The sequence below is a fragment of the Taurulus bubalis genome (genome assembly GCF_910589615.1).
Source record: "Taurulus bubalis genome assembly, chromosome: 3".
NCBI classification, from domain to species: Eukaryota; Metazoa; Chordata; class Actinopteri; order Perciformes; family Cottidae; genus Taurulus; species Taurulus bubalis.
In genome coordinates this window covers 30,419,414-30,446,441 of record NC_136591.1, presented here as the reverse complement: position 1 = coordinate 30,446,441, position 27,028 = coordinate 30,419,414, and the positions used below count along the sequence as shown (strand labels likewise).

Genomic DNA, 27,028 nt, shown 5'->3' with positions numbered 1-27,028 from the left:
TTGACTGTGAGCATCACGGGACGTAATACACGCCGGAATCACAAGACTTATGTCAGATGAACACTACAGTATATGAATATATAATAATGCTCATTCAGTCGATTTATAGTTCGGACTACACATATACAACATTTTAATGGCACATTTTATGAAATATCTGATCATATCCAAGTAGTTTAAGGTGATTAAAAAGGAAGCTAAAAGATTTCCAATGTCATAGCTAAATACGTGATTTTGTGACGTGAGACTTCAGAATGAGACTTGGTTAGACACAAAAACAACAAACCAGATCAAGCGAAAGGTAAAGAAAAACTCTTCATAATGTTTTCAGATGGTTTTGATAACAATCTGAGCTGTCAGTGGAAGAAACAAGCACCTTTAGCGGACGTAAATTGGCTATACACAATTGCCCGGAAAGATTGCATTGCATCCTGTTTAGCGGCTGCTGAGTTCAGTACTGTCTCCCAATACTGGACCAACATGGGAAAAGTACTGAAGTTATCCTTTCATCTGATGCCAATTTAACATTTAGGGCATGTCTGGATCGGCACCTAAACCCCTTGAACATAAAAAATCCCAACGACAATCTGACGAGGTTGGTTTGTCACTTTTACCGTAGAACAAGTAAAACATTTAATGACTTTGTGAAGAGCCAATATTTAGTTGTTCATATCGAATCATTCCTCTCCATGACTTGTGGCAAAAGAGGTTTACTTTACATGTCATCATTATCTGCTTGTGCACTGATGAATAGGCAGCAGAAATCACTCCTTAATAACGATTGATGAAACCAAAAATATATGGTATCGAAGGATTCACTTCGATGGCAAAATAAGTTTTAAAATCTATCACTCATGCAGCCCGTGAGAGAAAAACACTCTTCTCCTTTCATATCATTGCTTTTTAAACTGATTGCAGTTCTTTCACCCCTCGCACCAGATGCAAAATATCACGCTAGCATTTCTCTAAGCCTCCTATCATGTCTGAAATACGCTGTAGGGAACATTTACATAACAGACACATATGTCTGAAAGACAAAGAAGACTTTACTTTAACAGATAGACATAGCCGGAAAATGTATATATTCCTGGTGTGAACGGGGCTCAAAGTATCGGGCTCTACGGTACACCATTTCTGAAGCTGCTTCCCAATAAAAGCCTCCAGCTTCTTGTTTTGAAGGTGGAAGGCGTTTGATGTGAAGCAGCTGCAAAAGGTGTGTTGGCATTACCATTAACTTCATTATAGCTCCAACCACACTGCAAAGGAGAGTCGGTGCATGAAGCAACATGACTACTTGTGTTGTTGATGAAAGTAACTGGATATACATTTTGGTATGTGAAGTGTCTTTGAGGAATAAGGAACGCAGGAACAGTGAGTTTGGATCGAAACACTCAACAACTCAAAAGAACATCAGCGACTGAGAACTTAAACACAGTGGGTCTCCAAATAGTGCAACCCCCCCCCCTCCATAACCGCGAAATATTTAGCCATTTTAATGCAGGTTAGTGCCGTTTCCCTTGTTAGAACAGTTTGCACCATTAGTTTAGTTATAGTTATATTTCACTGGTAGTTTCTTAAAAATACTCATTAGATTTTTTAAATATCATGTCAGCTGTGGCACTATTAAAGGCTTTATGTCACAGTGACGACAGGATGTTGTTCCTTGTGTCACAGCCCTCTATTGTTCTGCTTGTTTAAGTGCGTTTCATTCACACCTCAAGGCTCTTTGAAACCTTCTCTTTTATGGTCTTTGTTTCTCTCCACAGAGCCTCCGCACCCCATCGCCCCACCCCAGCTGCTAGGAGTTGGCCCTACATATCTGCTGATTCAGCTGAATTCTAACTCCATATTTGGAGATGGACCTATTATCCTGAAAGAGGTATGTTCAGTAAGAGACCTGGTATGTACTTGGTTGGACCTAGTACTAGTTTTTAAGCAATTTAATTAATGAGCGTATAAATGTATCCGGAAAGTAGAATTACTTCTGAGTGACACATGTCTCAGGAATAGTTCAACCTTTTTGGAAATTCTTCTTTTCATTCTTGTTGAGAGTTAGATGGAAACTTTGATGCCACTCTTGTGTTTGTATGCTAAATATTAAGCTAGAACAAGCAGGTGGGTGGTTAGCTTAGCATAAACACTATTGATTTAATTATTCATACTCTGACATTTACATTGATTCTGATCATAAAATCAGCTAAATCCTGAAATAAATACTCAAATAAGTATAATATGTAATATGTGATTTTTCTCCTTTAGGTTGAGTACCGGATGACATCAGGAAGCTGGATAGAGACGCACGCTGTGAACTCTCCCAACTATAAGTTATGGCATCTTGACCCGGACACAGAGTACGAGATCAGAGTGTTACTAACCAGACCAGGGGAGGGAGGGACCGGCAAAGCTGGACCACCGCTCATTACCCGGACCAAATGTGCAGGTAGGACACAGACACATACGTATGTAGTACTTTAGCCGGGTCTGCTTGTGCACACTGCTTTTTCTTCCTGTCTGATTATCTATCGATCCATCTGTCTGCTTGTGCTCTTTTTTGTCTTGCTATATATATTTTAGTTGGTAGAGTGATATTTATACTATGAGCAGGCAGGGAGAGGGGCGGAGAGATGTTGCGAGGGATAGAATAGCAGAAGAAAGGAGGCGAGAGCCTTAGTCAGTCCGTGGTTGCTCAGTGATCTGAGAGAAAGAGTGATTAAATACTGGAGGCTCTCTCCACCTTTCTCACTTTTGGTCCTGCTTTTTCTTTTATTCTCTCACTTCATTCCTGATTTCTCGCTGCCTCTCTTCCTTTCTCTCAAACTGTCCATTCTTCCTTCTATATATCTCTTTTTCTACTTCGTTCCTTGTCGCTGCCTGCCCTCTTTCTGATTGCCTCTCATTCCCAATCTCTTTCTCTCTCTGTGGATCAATAGACGGCGGGCAGAAACACTGTCTGACATTTGTAGAAATAAACGACTGAAATATAAACACAGCCAGCCTGAGGGAGAGACGGAGCGATCGAGAGAGGGTTGATATGCAAGAGAAAGAGACAGAAAGAAAAGCAGTGAGCTTGAATGAGAAACAGAATCAAGGAGTGATGGAGAGATGATGGAAAACAATAAGGCTGGAAAAGAAAGAGAGGAGAGAATAGAAGCGGTAGGAGGAGGGAGAGAGAGAGAGGCAAGAGAATGATGAAACTGGAGAATGAAAATGAAAGAGAGATGAAAACTCATAACTACGGGGCCTGACTGATGTCTGCCAACCTGTGTGTGTGTGTGTGTGTGTGTGTGTGTGTGTGTGTGTGTGTGTGTGTGTGTGTGTGTGTGTGTGTGTGTGTGTGCGCGCGTGGGAAAGACCTTCTATGTGTGTTTATTGACAGAAAGGAAGTCATAGACTTGTTCAGGCGACTCATGTATTGAACAGTTTCCTGTTTGACAGGAAAAGGAAATTAATCTTCCTCTCTTCACTCACGCAGGAACATGTTTGAGTTAAAGACGATTACTCATTGTAAGCCACATAATGTGTTGATATCAGACCAAAGCATGGAAATATGATTACAACAAACAATTTTCAATATCTGAATTATTTTTGTCCACTGACTAGAAAGTAAAGAGAATGTGCTTTAGGGATTTCAGACTCGAGCACTGCAGCAAATGTCCTGATGAAGAAGTTATCTAGTTTTAATGTTTGGGTAAAACAATTCTACTTGTAAAGGAAAGGCAACATTTGCTGGTAATAAGGCAAGACTATTCCACAAAATTAGTATTGAAACATTTCATGTTTCAATACTTTTCAGTATTTTACATTTCAGTTCATTTCTTTCAGCAGAGCAGAAAAAGAAAGATCTCCTGTACAATGTACAATCCCATTCTGCTTTTTGGGCCAATCTTCTTGTGATACTGTTGGAAGTTGCAATACCAACTGAGGCCACTTGATTTACTCACGGCCTCACTAGCGGTGTCCCCCCTGTCTATGTCACTTGTTATGTAGTTTGCATCATTGACACAAATTGGTCACAAATTGACTTTATAATTATTGGAGTGAAAAAGTCTTTCTCTTTTTGTTTTCAGTGTGATTAAGGTCATTCAAACTCTCACACACCTGTACACAGATAATAACACACACACACGCACACACACACACACACGCACGCACACACGCGCACACACACGCACACACACGCACACACACCTGTATATAGACTTTTGTGTGTTTGTGTTTGTTGAGACAGACAGACAAACACACACAAACACACGGTAGAAATGTTATTTAAATGGTAATGATTCCTTTGCTTTTTCTGTTTGGTTAGGTTTGTCTCATCCCACCACCTGTAGTTTACTGAATATTTAGTTCAATGCAAAACAGTGAAGACATGCACGCACACAATCACACAGGGAAATGTGTGCACCAACACCAGGCATAAACCCAAGCATGTCACCACACAAAACACTGTTTAATTAAAAAACAATAAAGTTAATAAGATACAGAGCAGAAGCCACACACACTGCAGAGCAATTGATATGATAAGAGGAAGGATTTCATCTCCTCCTTGCCTTTCTTCTTTTCTCTTTTCCTCTCTTCTTCACTTTTTTTCTCTTCCCTTTCTACTTTGTTCCCAAGCTCCCTCTGTCTTTCCTTCACTCCCACTCCTCTCCATTTTTCTTCCGTTGTGATTCATTGCTCTTGTCAGAAGGGTGAAAAATAATCAACTTGAAGTGAAGAGTTAGTGTGCGTGTGTGTGTGTGTGTGTGTGTGTGTGTGTGTGTGTGTGTGTGTGTGTGTGTGTGTGTGTGTGTGTGTGTGTGTGACAGAAGAAGGTGATAAAGTAGCTTTTAATCCAAATCCTGAATTTTCGACTGAAAACCTCTTGGTCATGGCAGGTTGCACACATACACACACACACACACGCACACACACACACACACACACACACACACACACACACACACACACACACACACACAGTTCAGAGTATTTTTCGTATGTTGCACAAACTCAGCATCACTTGGATTAATGAAATAATAGAATCACAAAACACACATTTCCAGACACAGAAGCACAGATGTTGTAGGAATCCCACAATATATCACATTTACCTCTTTATATATGAAAACACACACACACTGTCAGCAGTATGACGCTTTGAGGGTCAGGCCCTTGAAATAGAAGCCAATAGACTTGTAGACAGTAGTGTTTTACAGTTATATTCTGCATGTACATGTGGTCGTTTATGGCAAATATTGATGGGATTCACATCACTTTCTGCTTTGAATAGGTACATGCAGATTTGTACATTTTTTAACCTGATTGTGTTTAAATCTCATCAACAGTCATCACTAAAGCTGAAAAGATATATTTAGAGTTAAAGTTATATATATGTATAGACAAGACAAAATGTGACAGTTTCTCAGTAAGAAAAATAGTTCATTCATAAAACCTGAGACTATTTTAGCATAAGAAAAGATGTGAAAAATAACCATGGGATGGAGAGTTGTGGACAAGAGCTAAATTGAACTGCTGTAGTTCATAAGTTGTGAAAGTAACATGTAGACTAACACAATAGTTAAAATATTTAAAAGTTTCATAATTAGCCTCCGCATAGGAAAATCAGATTCAATTCCACGTAGCCTACAAGTGCAAATTGAATGAATATTGTAGCGCAAATTTGAACCTTTCATGTGCTTGAATCTGGCCCAGAGAGAGACGGAGACATGCAGAGAGAAAATGAGAGTTAGAGAGACGGAGTTTCATTTGTCTTCCTCATGACAGTGGAAGGATTACCAGGAACTAATTGGACAGATTAACTTGGATTTAGCTGCATCTCCTGTCAACCTTTTTCTGTTTCCCTCCCCCCTACTATCCTCTGCCACTTTTTACCTCGTTTCTTCTCTGTTTTTTTTAAGCTTCTTTCTCCTGCTCTGTGGTCTTTTAACTCTATATTTATTGGCCTCTCCTAATGCTTCATATTGACGAACAGTGTTTTTTTCTTCCTTTCTTTCTCGGCCTTAGCATAGTTCTATGTCATTTAGTTTTATTTCCTTTTGTTCTCCCTTCTATAATTCCAACCTCTGGATTCAGCTGATATGAAGCTCGTCGTCCTTGGTGTTATTGTTGGTGTTTATTGGTATTGTTGTTGTTTTCAAAGCTCCATCTGTGGAGAACAAAGCCTTTTAGTTCCAACATGAATCCAGCCGTTTGTATGTCTACCGGAGGAGGGGAAAGGGACAAGGCAGCCTCTGTGGTTTACCGTTGGACCTGGTCCCGCTTGACTCTGGCCACGTTCCAAACTAGTTATCGTCTCTCCCCGTTCCTCCTCTCGGCCTTATTCTTTCCCTCTCTCATCTGTCTCTCTCTCTCTGCTCTTTTTTTTATCTGTCCCTCGCTCCCTCCAGCCCCAGTTTATTTTTTCCATGCATTGCTTTGTCTTTATGCTCTTCGTCACTCATTTTCTGTGCTACTCTCTTTGCCCTCCTGACATTTTTTTAAATCATTTCTTTCCTCTATTTGTTCATATTCTCGCATTGTCTCTCCTCCCACCTTGCGCTCTACTACCTTTCACTCCCTACAGTAAATAGACCCAGATAAGCAGCAATGCATTGTGGGTCAAGAAGGGAATGGAGTTTTGAAGTGTGTGTGTGTGTGTGTGTGTGTGAGTGTGAGACAGGCACCTAGTCATATATTTTTGTTTGAATTCCATGTCTCACTGTGAAGCAGTGTTAATATCAAGACACCCTCAAATCAATACAATTTATTACGCTGCTCTAACTGTGTGTGTGTGTGTCCTAATAGCAAAGTTTATGGCGAGGATCAGAAGTATTGATTTAAACCGGGAAGACAGACAGAGAGGAAGAGACCAAGACACGTGAGGGAGAGACAGGCAGAGAAAGCAATAGGTCTCCCTCTCGCTCTATTTAAATGTCAACCATCCAATAACAGGTTGAAGCAAAAATGAAATGCTCTGACCCTTCCGCTATCAGTGCACACATACACACACGCAGGCAAACACAAACACACACACCACACAATTGAGTAATAATATTTGCTCAGCAGACAATTACCTGCCTGGGTGTCTTCACAACCTTTCTTTCTTTCTTTCTTTCTTTCTTTCTTTCTTTCTTTCTTTCTTTCTTTCCTTCTCATTTTCTCTCATATGTCTGTAGGTCTCTTTATTAGTGAGCTATTTACATCTAAATGGCTTAGCGAACGTCAACATGTTTGTATTTCGCTTACAGCCCTGTGTGTAAGGGCGTTTGTCCTTGACGATGCATTGTTATTATGTGAAGTTTTATTGAGGCGAGCGCACACACACAAACACACAAACACACACCTACGTGCTCTTTACAGATTTAATCTTGATTCTGTCACATCCTGCAGCGCACGCACACGCATGTGTATTTGGGTAATAACCGAGTGTGAGATATTGTGTGTGTGTGTGTGTGTGTGTGTGTGTGTGTGTGTGTGTGTGTGTGTGTGTGTGTGAGCATGAGCGACAGGCAGATAATGGGTTGTCAGAAGAAGCGACAGGTTTGTGTCCTTGTGTTGTCTCCTCTGAGAGAGGAAGACCCAGAGAAAAACAGAGAGCGAGACAAGGAGGGGTTGGGAAGAGACTTGCCTCTCTATTTAAGGTGAGCTGTTTTTATTAAAAAAGATCCAGGGAGGACATAGGTGAGTTACAGAAAGAGTGAGGAGGAAGGAGCATCAACAGGTGATAGAATGACTATCACTGTGAACAAAGTCAGTTTCTGACGGGGATATAAGCAAAACTTTTAATTACATTTGTTCTGGTTGCCCAGTAATAGATTCCACTTTTGTCTGGGGATGTCCAGAGCCAATCTGCAAGATCAGTATGAGAGTTAATGAAGGCATATTTCTCATTGGCTGAGGCTGATTAAAGCTATTGACCTCTCAGCTGTAAAGAATATCAAATCATCTTGTGTTAACGGAAAAACAAACACTTTAGTAAACCTCCTTTCAACTTGGCTTGTGTTGGAAGAATTTCAAGTTGCTTCATACTTCTACCGCATGAGATCTAAGTGGGAAATATTGAACTTTTTTACTTAAATACATGTATCTGATAACTATAATAACTAGATACTGTTGTGGATCAAGACGTATAACATGATTAAAGCATTTAGCTTTTCTACAGAAAATGGCTTCCAGGTAGATCTCCACCATACTGTTGAATGGAGTTAAATCTCATGAGTATGTGGTGCCTAAAATACAGCGGATTGATATGAGCTGGCAGGAAGCAGATGAGGAAAGGTTTAGTTTTGTGTTTGCGGTGTTTTCTTTGAATGTGTGTGTGTGTGTGTGTGTGTGTGTGTGTGTGTGTGTGTGTGTGTGTGTATAGAGGTGGGTGGGTACTGAGGGGCCTATTGATCCAGTTAAATGAGCCAGTTAAGGTAATTAACGCCCTGGGCAGGCTGGAGAGAAGGTAGATTATATTGACAATAACCGTTCTGATTTCACATAAAAGATGGAAACCAAAGACGTGCCTCATAGAAGTTATTGCATGTGACCCGGTTCTGAAAGGGACCCGGTTCTGACATACTTGGGTAAACTCAAAACTATGCCTGATTCCAACTAGCAGTATCTTTTGGTATAGTCCCTAAATCATTAAGCACACAATAGGCATAACCCTTTTTTCTTTTTTTTTCTTTTCCTTTTCCTTTTATTCATGTTTTAATCTGATTGTTGGATAGGCGATAATTTGGGCGCTCTGGTTTCTGCCTACTGGCCAGAACTGCTGCCAATCAGTTTGTGGATATGATTGTGTGATATGATGATGTTTGATGTGCAGAGTGAAGCAGGTGTGTTTACGTTCAGATGTACCAGAGATATGTATGTTTAGGTACGTGTATGTGTGCAGACGTCTGGCTCGGCGAAATGAGGTGACCTCTTTTTTTTCTTTTTATTTATTTTTATGTATTTATTTTCCTATACTCTAGGTGGGTGTACCAGTGGGAGGGGTGGGTGGGGTGGGTATGTTGTATGTTTGTATATGTCAAGAAAAAGATGGAAGTGTCAGTTGCAATGCATGTTTGCCATGTTATGTGTCTACCGACATTTCCAAATCAAAAAATAAATCCCCAAAAAAAAAGAAGTTATTGCATGTGAGGAATGTTTGAATGGCAGCGAGGAGCAGAAGTAGATGTTTGTAAAAAAATCTTGGAGAAAATGTTCACTCTGCACTCTTGCTCTTTTTTTGGCTATGCAAAGTACAATTGCCTCTCACACAATAATAATATACAGTTCCCTAAAGGGTACTTTCACAATACTGTGAGTCATCAAAGAGTGATGATCATTTTCTGACAGCATATTGATGATCAGAATGCTCCAGTCTCACATGTGGCGATGATCTGTTGGGTTACTGAGATAACGCATGATGTTCTTTCCCTGTGTTCTCCTCTGTTTCTCTGAAGAACCGATGCGGACTCCTAAGAGGCTAAAGATTGCGGAGACCAGGTCTCGTCTGATCGCAGTGGACTGGGAGTCGTTGGGCTACAACATCACTCGCTGTCACACCTTTAACGTCACTATCTGCTACCATTACATGACTGCTAGCAATCGCAGCAAAGCTGACTGCTTGGACATGGACCCGAAAGGTAACACTCACTTCAACTGTTAATACAGGCTTTGTTACCTTCACTTATTCCTTATTCCTGTTTTACATTGAATATGGCACTGTTTCTTAAAGTAAATTGTTTTCCCACAACTAGTTGATCAATACAAATGAAGCTGGCTGACAACACCTCATGTTGGTGCTGAAATACTGAATAATAAGAGGATACTAGTCATCATGGAGTAGTCCATTAGGGGACTAGCTAATGTTTGCAATGTTAGCATATTTTTCTGGGATATTGATTCTCAGTGGGATTTGCAGTGTACCAGCACAAGAAGTAATTTGTTTCCAGTCTTAATGTCAGAAACACTGATTAAAGGGGCATCAAATTACATTTGAAAATATATGCAGCACAATATATAAATTATATATTTAAGTAGTCTTTCAAAACTAGTTACCAAATGTTGGTGGAAATATATTCTACCTACACTTGCAATGGCATGCGCTACTGTGGATCTGACACAAATTGACAGAAAAGTAATCATAACTATTTTGATAATCGATTACTTTCATATGTTCATTTTTCAAATACGAATGTAAACCATCGCTCCGTTCCAGCATCTCCAATGTATTCAAATCTAAAGTATTTGCTGCTAATTTTCTGTTATACGTTATATCGTTTTCTTTGGTTTCTAGACGTTGTTCGTACAAAACATGACATTTTATAGACCAATGATTAATTAATTAATGAATTAATATGAAGAACAATAGTTGTTAGCTAGATGCATAACAATATAATGTTGTTTTTCTTTTCTTTTTCTTCTCAGCACCACGTCACCTGGTGGGAAACCTGCCGCCCTACACCAACGTCAGTCTGAAGATGATTCTGACCAATCCAGAGGGAAGGAAAGAGAGTGACGAGACCGTCATACAAACTGATGAAGATGGTGCGATTCCATTTGTATCTATATTTATGTATCGTATGAATGTTAACTTCCAAAGTAACAGTTAAAGATAGATTGTAGCAGGAGATTGAGAACATCTTGTAATCGGGGATGGTCACAAAACAACGGTTGTACGAAAGATTAGACTGGAGTGAATGTGCTCTAGGCACTTTAACAATAGTGTCTTGCTAATAAAATGAATTCACCAATTGGCCAGGTTTGGGACTAGCGCTATCCATTGCCCCCACGTAATTAATTAAATTCTGTCATGTATTGCAACACATAGAATATAATACATTATAAGGTTCTGTGTGTAACGTTTTTTATTGAGTGGAGTTTTAAACGCATATGAAAAATACGGACTTGGTGTGCAAAGGGCATTGAGGGAAAAAAAGTGAAGGCTTCTAATGCTGTAATGCTTAAATATACAAGTAGTTTGAGGATTTAGGTGACGCAACAGGCCACAGCTGGGCAGTAGAACAAATAAAAAAACTAGGATGTACCTTTGTTGCCATTATTTTCTGGCAAAGCCACATTGAAATTAAGAAAACTCTTCACTTGGGATACGCATAAACATTTCAGGAAAGTAGTTGCTGTGTGTGTTCCTGTTGTTGGTATACTTTTACAAAGGACACCTTTATCTGGAGGACCAACTTTTTAATGTTATTTTTACGAGCATTTTATTATTGTGTGTGTGTGTGTGTTAACAGTTCCAGGCTCCGTTCCCAGTCAGTCACTAAGAGCCACTCCATTTGAAGACAGAATTCTTCTTTACTGGAAGGAACCAGCTGAGCCCAATGGAGTCATCATACAATATGAGGTACTATAAGCAGAAGCACTGGGTGCAGTAATTGTTGTAGGAGACAAACTATCACTCAGCTTCTTGGGGAAATGTATAAACTGTGATTCTGTCTCTCTGCCTCACCTCAGATCAGCTACAGTGGTCTGCGTTCATTTGACCCCTCGGTGCCTCTCCAGCGGCCGGGACTCACAGTCCTGCCCTCCAACGCCACACATCACCTGTTTTCCCAGCTCCACCCAGGTGTCACGTACCAGCTCTCTATACGCGCATCCACCTCCAAAGGGTTCGGCCCTGCAGCCACACTCAACGTGACTACTAATATTTCAGGTAGAACATTTTCATATGTTTTATTGTCACATGTTTTTTTTCTATATCATATTTAGTTAGTCAGCAAGGTAATACGTGGTAACTAATACAGACTCATGCTCTTTCTCCAGCCCCGACAATAGATGAGTACGATGGGTCAGAGGCCCATCTGAATGAAACTGCAACAACCATCACTATCCTGCTCAAACCTGCCCAGGCCAAAGGAGCACCTATCAGGTACTGCATACATATACAGTACATAACCAGAACCCAGATTTGGTCCAAAAATCCTGTATTTGTCTGGAGTCCAGTGCTTGTAATTCATGTAATTGGTTTGTATTTTGTACTTACATAGTTTTCTCCATAATGTAAAGCATTAAAATATACAACATCAAGTAGTTATTTTTTGTAAATATGTTTGTGAATGATGCAGTGGTCACGCTTGAACATATGCAATATAGTACAATCAGTCATTATAATAATAATACCTCCATGTTATTTAACATGGAGGTATTCAACCTCCGACAACTGGGTGGAGGCATTATGTTTTGGGTCCACTTGCTCTCAAGGTTGAACGGATTAGAATTTGGTGGTCAAATGTCACTGCGACCACACAAAACACGTTGTATACTATAACTCAGAAAAATTATTTACTAATTGTCACAATTTCATGCAATTGTCTAATAGGATAAAATCATAATGAAATTTTGCACGGACATGGATGTAAACTGCAACATCACTGCTTGGCAACAAGTGGTAATTCTAGTTATAATACTTTATTAATCATGAGTGTATTACTGTATCAACAAAGAATAATTTAATGATGTATTTGCATTATCTTCTTCTCGTCTACAGCGCCTACCAGATTGTCGTTGAGGAAGTGAATCCTCAGCGGACACGTCGTCAAGCTTCCTCTGACTGTTATGAGGTGATTATAAATCTCTTCTCCATACATGCCCTTAACAAGCCATGCATTTACAGCCTTATATATCTCATCTGTATGTATTTAATTGCAATCTTACACATTCTAACTAATACAACAAATACATCTTGCAGTAGATAGCCACCATTTGGCTCTGTAGACCATTGGGCATTTAGGTCCAAACTCATATAAAGCAGCCCTTTTATATGCAGACAGAAATTACATTACGGTACATTGTATTTGTAAGGCAGATTTATAGACATATTATTTTAATGTAAATATATCTTCTGTCTCAGGTCCCAGTTTCCTACCACAGTGCGTCTAGCGGTGGATCTCCATACTATTATGCCGCCCAGCTGTCCCCCAGCAACCTGCCTGAGCCGCTCCCCTTCACTGTTGGAGACAACAAGACATATCAGGCAAGCCTTTTTATCTGAGCAACAGATTCTGTGTGTAGTGCAGCACACACGTCAGGTGAAAAGATAAATCAAATTATAGTAAACTTGTAGCTTAAAATGCAGCTTAAATTTCCTCACAGGAAAAAAGGTAACAGACAAGAGGGAATCTATGTTGGAGCTACCTTGAGTTTTTATAATATACCTTAATGCAAGGGGGTTTATTCTTAACCATACCATCTGCATGTGACATATTTTATTCATTTAAGCAAGCGCAGTAGTTCATGAGAAAATGGTGAAAACATAAATGTCTTTGCAAAAGGTTCCTGGATCCTGGATCAGCACAAATGGAATGGCAGCAACAAAATCTTTCCATCAGATTGAATCGAAATTTGTTAAAGGAACCGTTCAACATTTTGGGAAACACGTTTATTTGTGAGAGCAGAAACAGTTTTACAATGTAATGTTCATATTGAGTATCTAGACATGAGAGTGTCATCAATCTTCTCCTCTAACTGATTGCAAGAAAGCAAGTAAGCCTATTTCTCAAAAAATGTGATAGTTAAGATCCTGTAACAAATGGATGAATACAACATTTTTATTTTTGTTGCAGAGATAATAAGTGAAATTAGTAGCTGACAATCTACGTATGTTTAGCCTCTTATAGATTTCACTTTATTTCTTTTAATCCCCAGGGTTTCTGGAATCCTCCTCTGGCCCCGAGAAAGAACTACAACATCTACCTTCAAGCTGTTAGCAGCACGGAGAGGGTATGTCAATATTTATTCATGGGAAGAAGCACTAAACACACAGTGAACTCATATTGCTCACCTGCTTGCTGCTATGAATAAATATAATGTATGTACACATTCAAAGACACTAATTACACTTTGACTACATCACAGCTTCCAACTGCAAGCAGTTATGACATCTGAGAGTAGTTACACACAATATATGCAGACAACTGAAAATGCCCCACTTGCTTTTGCTTGTACTGTAAATACATATGTGCAGTAGTTAACATACAAAGTCACATTATCTTAGTTCATGCTATGTTGTGTAGACTCGGGACTCAGGTTTTCCTTTAAATTTGTCTTTTTTGTCTTTAGGAAACTAAGACACAGTGTCTGAGGCTTGCTACTAAAGGTAAGAACTGTCTGTTTTTGTAAAAAGACCCCACATCAATGTTAATGTGACAGACACAAGTCAGTTGGCACACATGTTTCAGAATTTGGCTGCTGGGAAAATTAGAGAATATGTTTTCTTATATCAGTGATGATATTAAACTAGTTTAATGTATTTTTATGCCTGGTCAACTATGCTTATCTTATGTCGTTAAGTTGCTTATCGTCCCTGAATGATTGTTGATAATCTGATATTTAATATTATGACTGATGTAATGATTGTTTTGATGGTTGTTTCATGCATATTAGTGGCGACATTATAATGTTTTGCATGTTAGAGAGTGAAAACATGTTCATGTTCAGTATTTGTGTGCACATTTAGCTCCTGTATGTGTACGCAGTCTCAATATCACGTTTTTACCAGCAGCCATATGTTGAAAGATTATCAGTCTGGTTTAATCCCCGGGCAACCACACACACTCACACAAACACACACACACTCACTCACTCACACAAATGCAGACACAGTGTTTTCAGGAAATATTTTTAGAAATGCAGCTGATGGATCAAAGTAAGATGTAGGATCAACAGAAAAATACATTAATATGTTTTCAATGAAATTGATAATCCTGGTGGCTGGTGGTGTTGATCTTTAAAGAACAGTGAGGTCATTTTAGTGTTTTATTTCATTAAGTAATGCAGAACTAGAAGGCAAACGGGCAAATGAAAATATAACAAGCCCATTGATTGTGAACTGGTTATTTAGTTTTTCTCCTTGGAAAGGGATTAATATGATTAATCGATTTTTGAAACAGTTGTCGATACATTTTCTGTCAATCGACTAATCATTTAATTGACTATCCCTTTCACCGAAACTGTCACCAATCATGAACAGACAGCAATAATGAATAAACTAACTGATTGTATTAATTTAATTAATACTATGGCCTCGGCCTGCATTGTATTGTGTCGACATTTATACACAATTTAAGACAATATGCTTGAGATAAAAGGCCAAACTAATGGTTGATGTCATATTGACAGAAGTCATTGTGTTCCTTGAATGTTGCGCTTGCAAATTATCTTAGTCCTGCTACAATTTGGGTGTTATTGTGGTTTTAAAAAAAGGGCGGGTATTTGCGATCACTTTCTGCACTCAGCTGGCGGTCATTGCTTTGACCTTCTAGTGCCAAAGGAGCATAAAACCAGACAGTAAAAGTGGCATAATTTGCAGCTCAATCATCCGTAATTATTGTAGAATGAATCATCACGGCTGATTGATTTGTGTATCTTTTATAAAGCCCCATCAAGGGACAGACACTGTGAGGTACCTTCGAGGATGAACAGTGTGGTGTGAGGCAACGTGTCCATGCCATGTCCTTGTCCCTATAAAATGAAACAACAGCTAAGTTATAAAAGAACCAAGTTGAAAGGAACTGGCATTGTTCACCTTTTTTCTCTTTAGGTTGCGGAGTTCAATGTGAACGAGACGTGTGAGCCTATAGGCTCTTAGGAAATGGATCCCATGGGATAGATCAAAGGAGTGGTTCAATCCCTCCTGTGCCTGCAAGGTGTCATGTTTCCGCTCTGAATTAAGAGAAAAATGTGGGAGGTTTCTGTGTTTCCAGTGTCGTCTTATTTCAAGAATAGCTAGTGGTTGTAGTTACGAGAACAGGCTGGTTACTTCTCCAAAGGCTACTAGAAAGAGATGACATGAGCCTTAGGAGGTCTTAGTGAAGCTGAACTTATTTTAGTTCTTTTTTTTAATAAGGCAGAAAGACAGGCTAATGGACAGAGAGTTGAGACGAGCGTCCCCTCCTTTCTCGCTCCATCCTTCTGCATGTGTGCACTCAACCATGGATCCGGGAGGGAGGATTAAGCAATGGTGGTCCTATTAGGTCATCTGGGGTATTGTGTGTTGTCATTGCTGCCTCAGGGTGTTTTGTGTGTGTGTGTGTGTGTGTGTGTGTGTGTGTGTGTGTGTGTGTGTGTGTGTGTGTGTGTGTTTGTAACTGTGTGGGTGAGTTGTGAATGTTAGTGTACTGACCTGGATAATTTTTACCGACATTAAGAGCTACCGCCGACATTATGAGGTCAGGTCTTGGGACTCACAGCCTTTTTAAAGATTGTTGATTTTCTTTTTTTGTCATGTTTTGATGTCCTTCACCCATTGACTGAAATTACAGTTATTAGAAAAGAAAGTAGGTGAAACCAGTTAGTGTGTAGTCATAAATGCAAAAATGATTTGGCGTTAAAGCCACCTTTGTTTAACATAAAACAACATTTGACCTCAATTTATTTTGAACTGCAAAAGTACCAGCCCATACTGGATTTTTGAAGTTGGTGTGGTTGTTAGTCGATCTTATTTCCACAAACTCATAACTTAAACAAACTTCTTCTTTTTTTTCATTTTTCATAACTCTAGCATTAGTATCCCTTTTAATTTGATCTCAGAAGAATTGTGACCAAGATGTATGTCTAACTCAGGAAGTAACATTAAGACACATATTCAACATTTGGCATTCATGGGTAGGTTCTGCTGTGTCTCCATGTTTAGCAACGTTGTGCACGTCGCAAGTTTTGGTAATAATCTTTAATTCATATAAAGTATTTCCCAATTTCATAAAGCTCGTCTTGTGGTAAAAAAGAAACCTCAAAGAATAAGACTGATGATATTCTATAGTTTTCTCATGATCAGAAAATCCCATGAAAAGACCAAAACCAAGGATCTAACTACATAAGTATATACTCATTATTGCATGTTTAGCCAAAGCCTGATATATCTTATTCCTCTGTACTCTGGAGCCCCATTGTTAACCCAAAACTATTTAAAAAAGCATCTCTGAGCCACACATTGCACTGGTGGACATGTTGCTTTATTCCCATGAATGCGGCACGGTATTGTACTTTGAGTCAACCCCATATGCAATGTTCTGCGGCCTTACACTACATGTGTATTCATCCGCAGCTGAAAATAGTCCCCAACAAATACTCAATTAGTCCCCTTTTTCTATGAACTACAGTGCCCTGCGTTTTAGCTTTTATTTTTTATGAATCCATATATTTGTGATTTGGGTTCTATATATTTACTGTAGATCTTAAAGCTGAGTGCTCCAGACTTTTTAGGAAATTTCGTGGCAATGGGGAAGCATAAAGAATAACGTCAATCTCATCCTTTCAAAGCATTTCAGCTGACACACCACTGCTCATGCTTCATCGATCAACCTTCCATGTTTTAGTGCAATATTGTTACATAATGACACGGCTGGACGGGGACCTTTGAAGGATTTCAGCAGCAGAAACATTTTATAACAAATGAAAATGTTAGGGTAAAAAATACTGAAAGAGATAAAGAGATGGAGAAAGAGAGATTATGTTTATCATATTAATATTTAGCATTGGAAGTAGATTATTGTTCGACAGATGTATTATATTGAGTTACGTGCATATGTCTTTGTGTTGGATTATTTGGATTATCGTAATGCATGATAATGTTCTTACGTTGCAGGACAGACTACTCTGGCGTTATGGGATCAGATCACTAAGCTTAGGGGCATGAAAACAGATGCCGGCTCTCTTGCTGTTGACTTTCCGTGCATGATCAACATGGTTAAATCTCCGCTACAGCGTGCACTCCGTCTGAAACGTCATTTGTGAATTACATTCCAAGCAGACGAAATCAGGGAGTTCAGACAATTCTCTGAAGTCATCAGGAACAGAAATGAGTTTGAGTACAAGTAATATACTGTGACATTGGTGCAGAAACATAGGACAGTGACAGGCAAATTGCATTTCAAAAGCATTTCCCAATGAGAGCATGACTCCAATGATGACCTGAATTGCGCAGTGCAAGACACACAGTCAAATGAACATTTATTTATTTGTGTCTGTGTATTTCATTTCCAGCGTGTTTGCAGTTGGGAATAGGAGTACGAGTAGAGTAGCGAGATCACAGGTTGAGTACATTCACCATTAGGTGATTCAACAAAATGAATGAGAAGATGAATTTGGTGCATTTGTTGCCAACACTGACCAGGGATAAACATAGTCAGCATCCACTGCTACTCTGTCACTGCCTTTTTACAGGACTGTAAAATGGTTAACTCCTTTCTAATGGATGATTCTTAGCCGTGTTGACGTCGTGGCTTCTGTCAGTCAGTTGGTCCAAACAGAAATATCTCAAACACGAGATGGATTGCCATGACATTTGGTACAGTTATCCATGTTTCCCAAAGGATGACTTTGTGTATCCTCTGGCTTTTAATCTAGTGCCACTAGCAAGTTAACATTTTATCCTGTGAAATCACTCAACATCTACTAGATGTATCTGCAAACACATTGTACCGACATTCATGTCCCCCTCAGAATGACTTTGGTGATCCCTGAATTTAGCCCCAGCATGATAAAATGCTAAACTAGGATGTTAAACATTGGAAACATTATACATGCTCATTTGTCATTATGAGTATGCTAGCTTTCTCTTGTTAGCATTTGCTTCAAAGCATGGCTGTGGCGGATGCCAGAGTGTGTAATGTTCTTATTTCTTTGATTTGCTAAAACTAATAACTGCTTTAGACCTGCCTGATGCCTACTGTGAAACACATACTCCGAAATGTGCAGATATGAACTGTAAGAAGCGACTGGTGTGGGAGAATGTATTATTAATTATGAGTTATAAAGAAACTTTTGGGTATATTTGGATCCTTAATGACAGTTGCCATGGCATTTGTGTTGGCTCTTGTCTGACTTTGGAGGAATTTTTAGAGTCTTGATATTTACCTGATCTTTAGCAGAGGAATTAAACCTTCCTGTTTAATTGGCTCCATGGGATTTGTTTCCTTATCACACTCACCACTTTCCTGACGTCAGGGCATTTTGTAAAGACATCTTGAGAGAAAACAAACATAATTCCTGAGGCTGTTGGGTGGAAATATGTTTCCAGCCTTTAGTGACACAGGTTTGCGTAAATACTTAAAATAGTGGCAAGTGTCCATTATTTGTATAACAGGCTTACAGTGCAAGAGAGCAACTTTCTGACTAAACAAAAACAGAATGTCCCTCTTCTACTGTAGATTAGTATTGACAGATAACAGTTTTGCTTGTCACTAAAAGAAATATGCTGCAAACTTGATGTTTTATATATGCCACCATGATAACAAAGCAACCTCAAGCTCACAACGCTGAGTGATATCTCAGAGGTTACCGTGTTACGTTTTCTTCTGTCAACTTCTGCTGTGCAACAGTCATTAACTTTGTGAGCTCAAGAAAAAAAACAAGACAAAAGTGAGAGCTACAAATACAAAAAACTACTTAATTTGGGGTTCTTACTCTTCTGCAGCATTTCCAGATGTTGCCAGAAGCAAACATTCTTGTAATGGTAGTTTTCACTTTGCATCTTGGAGATACTCCAATGTTTAACAAATGGGGATGTATTATGATCTTGTGTCCACACCTAATACTACAAAATAATCAACAATGACCATTGTATTCTTGTTGTTAGAGCTGATATAATGTTTGATCCACAGTGTTGATGTTGTTTTATTGGCATTATAAATGTTATAGGCGCTACAGAGGAGCCAGAAGTCATTCCTGATCCGGCTAAACAGACGGATCGGGTGGTGAAGATCGCTGGGATCAGTGCTGGGGTTCTCGTCTTTATACTGCTGGTGCTGGTAGCCATCCTATTGGTCAAGAAGAGGTGAGTGACATAACCACACCCACTAAAACAGCTTTAATGGAGAATATCATGGAGAGCACTACACGTATTACATGAACAACAGTACTACACCAACACACATGCGGATGCAAGAACACACATACAAATGTGCACCTGAATCTATTCTCTTGTTGTGTGTTGGTCCAGTATTCGTTGTAGTAACACCATCTTCCATCCATCCACCATACACGTTGATCTCCCTAAAGAACCAGCTTGATCATTTCCTGAAGTTTGCTCGGTTTATAAGGCACTAAATAGCTGATGGCTTTATTTCCTGAGATCCAATGTGAATATATGGTGTTTCCAAAATTAGAAACTCCTGTCTCACAGTTGTGTGATTTAGTGCAGGAGAGATCTGAGGCTGTTTTTCTTTTTTTGTCCCGTGCAGCTGTTGAATCAAGCTAGACAAAACAACAACCACTCAGAACTCAGACTCACTGAGAGTAATAATAAGAAACACAGTGAAAGAGATCCTCAAGCAGAATATATTAAGTAACCTTTCAAGATTTAAATTAAGAAATTGCAATACACATGAATTATATAAACACATCAAACACATAAAACGTACTATAAACCTAGAATGTGGTATTTTAGGGGTGAAAGGAGACATAGACGAAGGTCCATTGTGCATAGAAGAAGAAAATCTTGGAAAAGTTGATTGAGGAAAAAGAGATAGAGTTGCTGACAAATCTACGAAAGCACACACGCTGCCCTATGCACTGAAGTTGTTTAGGTTAAAACACACACATAAGAATTCAAGAGAAACAACAATTTCTGTTGTGAAAAGTGGTATAGTGGTGCTAGATTGTTTGTACAAGTTTGATTAAGGCTTTTAGTTTTTAGAAGAAAGACAATGTGTGTGTGTGTATATATATATATATATATATATATATATATATATATATATATATATATATATATATATATATATACACAGACAGACACACAAACTTCCCTTCAATGGAGGATAGCATCAAGAAGCCTCTCAGTTGGTCCGGGTGTCCCTGTAGCGGTTTGGCCTGTGCCGTGTTAGTTTGGTGCAGGGCTCCACCATGTGGTGGTTTAACACAAATGCAACGTGTTGATGCCGCTGCATCAGTAGATCAAACAGACAGAAGTGAGAAGACAAGTTTAATACTTTCTATGTGTATAATGCATTCCAAACATACTTTTAGTGTGTTATAATCTGTTTATAACACTGTATAATTATAGTTATAAGCACTTGTAAATATTCATAATACCTTATTACAACAATCGTAGCACATACAATATTTTAAAAGTATTAATCCTAATAGTAATAGTGTATTAATGTAGTAATAGTGTATTATAATCCCCATACTTAATAAATATATATTGCATTATAATGGGATTTTAAGTTACTATAAGTGGTCATTGTTATATCATTACATTTAGCAAGACCAACACACACAAACTTTGTAAAATACATTTTTACTTTACTTATTGCAAACAACGACCAACAATGAATTACTACTATGGGAATTATAATACATTATGATCCTTGCAAGAAACAAATCAGGATATTTCAAGAAACTATTTAATGCTTAATAATTTGTTGTGATACTTCAGTTCACAGTGACTTCTTTGAATGTGTATTATTATCACGTCAAAAGTCTGTGAAGCTGTGAGGACCGTCCTCTTCATGCGTTAAGGGCAGCCCCCATGCCTCCCCAAGTCTAGACACTCTTTGTTTTGCATATAACCTGCTCTCTATTCATTAGACCTGAGTAACTGAAGTCACATGAGGCTGAATTATGTCTTTGTACTTTTCAGGGCGTACGTGTGCTTATGCGTGCATGCAAGTCATGAACATAAGAATATGCATGTAATAATTAACTAGTACTAAACACACCGTACTTCCTGTGACCTTTCAATTAAAAGCTGGTGTTCAGGAAACCTAAGTGTCTGATTAAAAAGAGAATAATTAGGAACTTAATTTGAATATTCAGGACAAATATATTCATGTTGAGTGCCTTATATCACGTCTAAAAAAGTATCAACATAAATAGCTTGATTTGCTCATTGACCACCATGCATCTTAAACACATTACAAGACATTTAAGATGAATGTTTGTCAACTTGTAATTATCAACTGTGTCTTTCAGGAGATAAGATGAAGTATTGCATCTTGCCAGAGGCTCCAGAGAGCAACCAGGAAAACAGTCTCTCAATTACAGCCAATCATGATCTTACTCAGCAAATCAAAACCAATTAGAGACATTAAAGTCAGTGATGAACTCTCATCACCAGAGAACTTTGCTCTTGCAGCCCCTGATCTCCGTATTTTTATGCTAATTCTCTTAATTAATTCAAGCAGTTGTGCTGCCGAGTTAGTGTCAAAGTGCAATTGTAAATGTTATCCACAGGCAAGACAAGTTTGTTTATACAGCAAATCCAAATGGCCTGAGCTTAAAGTGGAGGGCTGACATATTCTATTCATTGCAGAAGCTGCTATTTGTAATACACTCACCACCATCCACAAAACTTGACAGTTTTTAATCCACAGTTCTCACTAAGTGGCCTAATCACTAAAACAATTACTGAGCATTACCTGTCCCTCTGAGGATGTTAAGCCTTTTTTATAATAGAAAATTGGTCCAAACTGAATGAAGTCAACTGTTAAGTATCTGCATGCACAGCTGGGAGGAGCTTGATTCAGTGTGTGTGTTGTTGTTGTTGTTGTTTTGAACTGTAACCAGCTCAAGCTGCGTTTATGCATTTGGGCAAGAAGGGCCCGGCACCAGATCACGAGGCATTCAAGGACTGCCACGGAATGACAGCGCTCGTGTGGAATATCATGTTAACATATTACATTTAAGTGTATTTCTGACAGGTTGAAGCTATATAGTACCAGCAATCAACAACTGAAGAAGAATGGTATTTTTTGGAAAAAGTGTTATGCTTAACTATGTTTCTAGGTTAATACTTTGTGTGGTGTTTTTACATTACTTTTTCAAGTTACATTTTGAGTTTGATTTATGAGTACATGTGACAACATTGATCAACTCATGACAGCAGTTACTGGTTGAGAAGATGTTTTTGCATATCTCTGCATGGGGTAGAAAATTGCCCTCAAGCTACTACAAGTGAGTCCTAAAAACTTGGTTTCAGTTATAAAGCATCTTTGTTTTGAGCTATGACATAATTCCTGTTGAACTATGAAAACAGATCCGACATGTTTAGCCGGGTGTGTGAACTACACTGTTTGAACTGACTTAGAAGTGTGTTTGGAAAATGAACTTAATATTATCAAAGGATTTGTGACCTTCATGAGTGTGAAGTTATGCCGACAGCATTTAGTCGTTTTCCATAATGGTTTCTGGGGAGATCAATCTTCATTGTCATAAAACCTTTACAACCTTTAACAATACTGCATCTTTAAAATGGTGGGACATGATGACATTGCAATGACATCATGCTTGCTTTACAGGAAGCAAGCTGCGTGGCGTTACAGATCACATAGCTTTGTATCAGTCCAATGATTTACTTTTTTATAGGAGGAAGGAAATGGTTATTGGCTGATTAGGGCTAAAAGAAAACTCAGTTCAGGGACTTTTAGATACAGCAATTTCCGCTTAAAAATACTGCATGAATATTTTATACAAAAAGACGAGAAAGACTATGTTCTGATAGTTTATTATTAATAGTTATTTGTTATTTAAGTTCTAGTTTTATAAGTCTCTAAGCTGGTTTTGTAGTATTTATTTAGCATTAAACTTGAGCTTTGAGTAGTTTTTCTTTTATAAATAGGGCCCATAGTTATTATAACAAACCCTTGCATGACCCTCAAGTTGTAGCAATCAAAAGGTGTTTTCTTCTGTTTCTGTTGTTGCTGGTTGGGACAGGACAGTATTGTCCTAATTTGCACATTCATGACCTTTGTGTCTCATTCTTTGCTTTCTGATTGGCTCACAACCCCAGGAGGACCTACTATTCATACTCTTATTACCTGTAAGTAAACAACCAATCAACAATCAGCTTACCCAGCTGCTATTATCTTATTGGGCGAATTATTAGTGGCTAGTTGTTGTTATTTTTAAAGATGCAGTATACTTTTTTCAAGACAAAACACATTTTCAGCTCTGACCAACCAGCCCAAGCCATCCTCATTGACGCTGTGCCAGGGTGGGGGTAAGTTCACTTTTATGTCAGTCAGTCAGCATTATCCAAATTTTCAATCAATTATATTTAAGTATTTTAAATGCGGCATTCAAATTTGAATTATTAAAACTTCTTTTTTGCAAGAGAATGTTTATTGTTTCATGTCTTAAATTAACAATACATGCTAAATCATAAGCAAGTCACACTTTAAAGAGACTAAACTGACAACTGAACTGAATTGACCTCACCCCTGGTGTCCTCTACATGCTCCAAAGTTGCTGTGAAGTAGGCTTATGAAGGCCAAAGTGGGCCATAAACCAGAACAAAGCAGGCCAAAGTGGGACGACACAGGCCCGAAGCGTGTTATTTGAAAAAAGAATGCTGCACTTGTGACTTGTAGCTCTTTGTGTGCATGTAGTCATGTGATCATCCATCCGTCCATCAAGTCACAGGTATCATGGTTACTCTGCTGCACATGCTCAGTGTCTCAGTCAGCTTCCTGTGTGGAGCACATGGCTCTGATTTTGGTCGTTGTTGGTGGGTTTTCTTGTGTTGTGGGGACTCTTCACTTCTACTCTTCTTATTGTCTCACACCAGCTGTGACCAAAATGGATCCCTAATCGCCTCTTTGCACTTTGTTTAAAAAGAGTTTAGTGCACTGGTTACCAGTCACAAAAACAAACTAACAGATAAATATGGACATTATTCATCACTAGCTAGTCCCTGCATTAAGCAGACAAACAAAATGCTGCATTTACAAGTTTAAGCATTAATCTTGTAACTTAAAGGTGAATGAAATTAAATGGTGTTATTTTTTGAGAGAGAGGTGATCTAATTTGATCAGATGGGCAGTATAATTGGATTGTTGTTCTTCTGCAGTCGGAGTGAAAAGGCGAGACAATTTTGCACCATCTCACTTTAAGTAACTATTTTTCACATTTATGAATTCATTTTCAAGCCTATTTTGCCAAAATACACTCTGCAGAAGAGGACCATATTGCCATGTTTTCAGTTTTCTTATTTATTATTCAGAGATTTTCACTATCTTGGAATTTATTTACCACTTTAATGATCAGGCATGTTCAATATATATTACAGTACTTTTTAATAACACATATCGTGCTCCAAATCAGTTTTTAATTGAATATTGCAATGCAGATCGTATGAACTATATAACGTTGTCATGCACATCCAAAAGGTTGTAGGCAGGTGTTGGACCAAAAGAAGACCCCAATAAATAATAAATATAGGTCTGCACACTGTAGCTCACGCCATGAGTGGCGTTTGGAGCTAATGTTCTTCTTCAGACTACAAATCAGACTTTAGAAATAAATAAAACAGTAAAAACCTCAAATAGAGATTAACTTTGGTTCTGGTCACAGCTACCCTCCACTCTTTCTGTCTGTTTCTACTTCTCTCTCCCTTACATACAATATATACACAGTACCATTACGCAGCATATGGTGGTTTATAATATATGCATCGCTTTCTTTCCTATTCCTCTGTTTTCTCTTGGACAATGCACTCACACACACAAACAGCTACACCTGGTCAGCAGCTAAACCAATGTTCCCGAGTGGGTGTGTGTGAGTGTGTTTGTGTATTATGTGTGTGGTCTTAGAGGTGGCGTTGGTGTATTTTGGGGTGAAGAGGTAAAAGAAAACAATAAAATAAAGCATGCTTTCTGTCTGTTTACGGGGAAGAAGTCAGAGCTGTACATTGTATCAGTTATGCGACAATTAAACATTTATTTCTTCATCAAACCTCTGAGGGTTTTTTACATTCATGTCAGAGCTCAAACTGCTATATAAGTGAGGAACTAACTCATTCAAAGCAGGTCACGTGAAAACATAATAAATGTTTGCTCTCCTGGACAGATGTTGACCTAACTGATGTACATCTATGGCTCTGGGTACAAAATGTTCCTGCATGCTCTGTCATGCTCGAAGTATTAAGCCCTCTACCGTTATTTTTCCTGGGATTTTATGGATTGCACACATTAAGAAAGAGTTAAACCTGAAAAAGGTACCTTGATGTTTAGATTTTAAACCCATATTTTTCTCCACAATTAAACAAAAGCCTGTGAAGAAAGATAAGAGATTAAAATAAAAAAGCAGGTATTTCTAAAGGTATCTTTCCTTGAAAGACGGTGTACCTTTCTCTCATAATTCCGAACTGGTTATTTATGATGTGACCTTGAGTCCTTTGACTCGTATGATGATGACTGTCGTAATTTGGTTGGCAAATGATTTTCTCTGAGCTTCTCTGGATCAAAAGTCATTCCCTTACTGCTGTTTTAATGGGATTTTCCTCTCTTTGCTGTCGGATGAAAACCAAATATTTAATACTGATGTGATTTTTTCCTTACTTTTATTGAAAGCTTTTCTTCTGATAATGATCTTTGAAATAAAAAAAAGAAGACTTTCAGACAATATAAATAGATTTGAGTATAAAACTGTTTTTCATCTGACAGCTCATTTATGGTACAGAGGTTGATAACAGGTTTTGACTTTGCTACTTGTGGGCCATAGGCCATTTCCCCTGGTCTGTGTTAGTTGCTATTTCCCCTCCACTCCTTTAGCTGAGCCTGTTACATGCTGCCATTTACAAACAAGCCTTTCCTCTCCCCCTTGCCTGTTCTTTCCTCTTCTCTTCCTCTCTTGGATCTGGACTCTGCATTTTGAATCGGCAGCCTGCAGCCCCCGGCCGTGCTTTTATTGCCAAAAATGACATGATACCACCTACTTCATACAAAATTATACTATACCTTACAATTTGAGACTATTCCTTACAAGGCGGTGGTCTGCAGGCTAGCTGATGTATGTGTATTTGTTTATAAAATGCCTGACTGTGTCTGTCTCTGCCCCTGACAGGAAACTGGCTAAAAAACGTAAAGACGCCATCGGAACGACACGGCAGGAAATGACTCACATGGTGAATGCCATGGATCGCAGCTATGCTGACCAGAGTGCTATGCACGGAGAAGATCCCATGGCTGTGACATTCATGGACTCTCACAACTTCAACAACAGATGTAGGTTCATGAACAAGACTCTTATTGATGTTTATGGTTAATAATAACAATAATAAGTGCACATGTAATATAATATTCAGTCATCTACTTATTTTTTGTCTTTCCTC

General features: G+C 38.6%; 1 protein-coding gene across 4 annotated transcripts in view; it reads left to right on the top strand.

Moving 5' to 3' along the window:
- ptprk (protein tyrosine phosphatase receptor type K) overlaps window positions 1-27,028 on the top strand; it is a gene marked incomplete at its 5' end in the record, with an annotated part of 104,832 nt that overhangs the window by 62,341 nt on the left and 15,463 nt on the right. For all 4 annotated transcript variants that reach the window (XM_079215268.1, XM_079215267.1, XM_079215270.1 and 1 more), the window contains 14 exons: window positions 1,767-1,879; window positions 2,260-2,440; window positions 9,420-9,602; window positions 10,387-10,506; window positions 11,214-11,323; window positions 11,434-11,632; window positions 11,743-11,848; window positions 12,467-12,539; window positions 12,830-12,952; window positions 13,624-13,698; window positions 14,038-14,074; window positions 19,615-19,750; window positions 23,708-23,737; window positions 26,761-26,921. In XM_079215268.1, coding sequence (XP_079071394.1) covers window positions 1,767-1,879; window positions 2,260-2,440; window positions 9,420-9,602; window positions 10,387-10,506; window positions 11,214-11,323; window positions 11,434-11,632; window positions 11,743-11,848; window positions 12,467-12,539; window positions 12,830-12,952; window positions 13,624-13,698; window positions 14,038-14,074; window positions 19,615-19,750; window positions 23,708-23,737; window positions 26,761-26,921 — 1,647 coding nt within the window. The remainder of the gene's footprint in view (window positions 1-1,766; window positions 1,880-2,259; window positions 2,441-9,419; window positions 9,603-10,386; window positions 10,507-11,213; window positions 11,324-11,433; window positions 11,633-11,742; window positions 11,849-12,466; window positions 12,540-12,829; window positions 12,953-13,623; window positions 13,699-14,037; window positions 14,075-19,614; window positions 19,751-23,707; window positions 23,738-26,760; window positions 26,922-27,028) is intronic.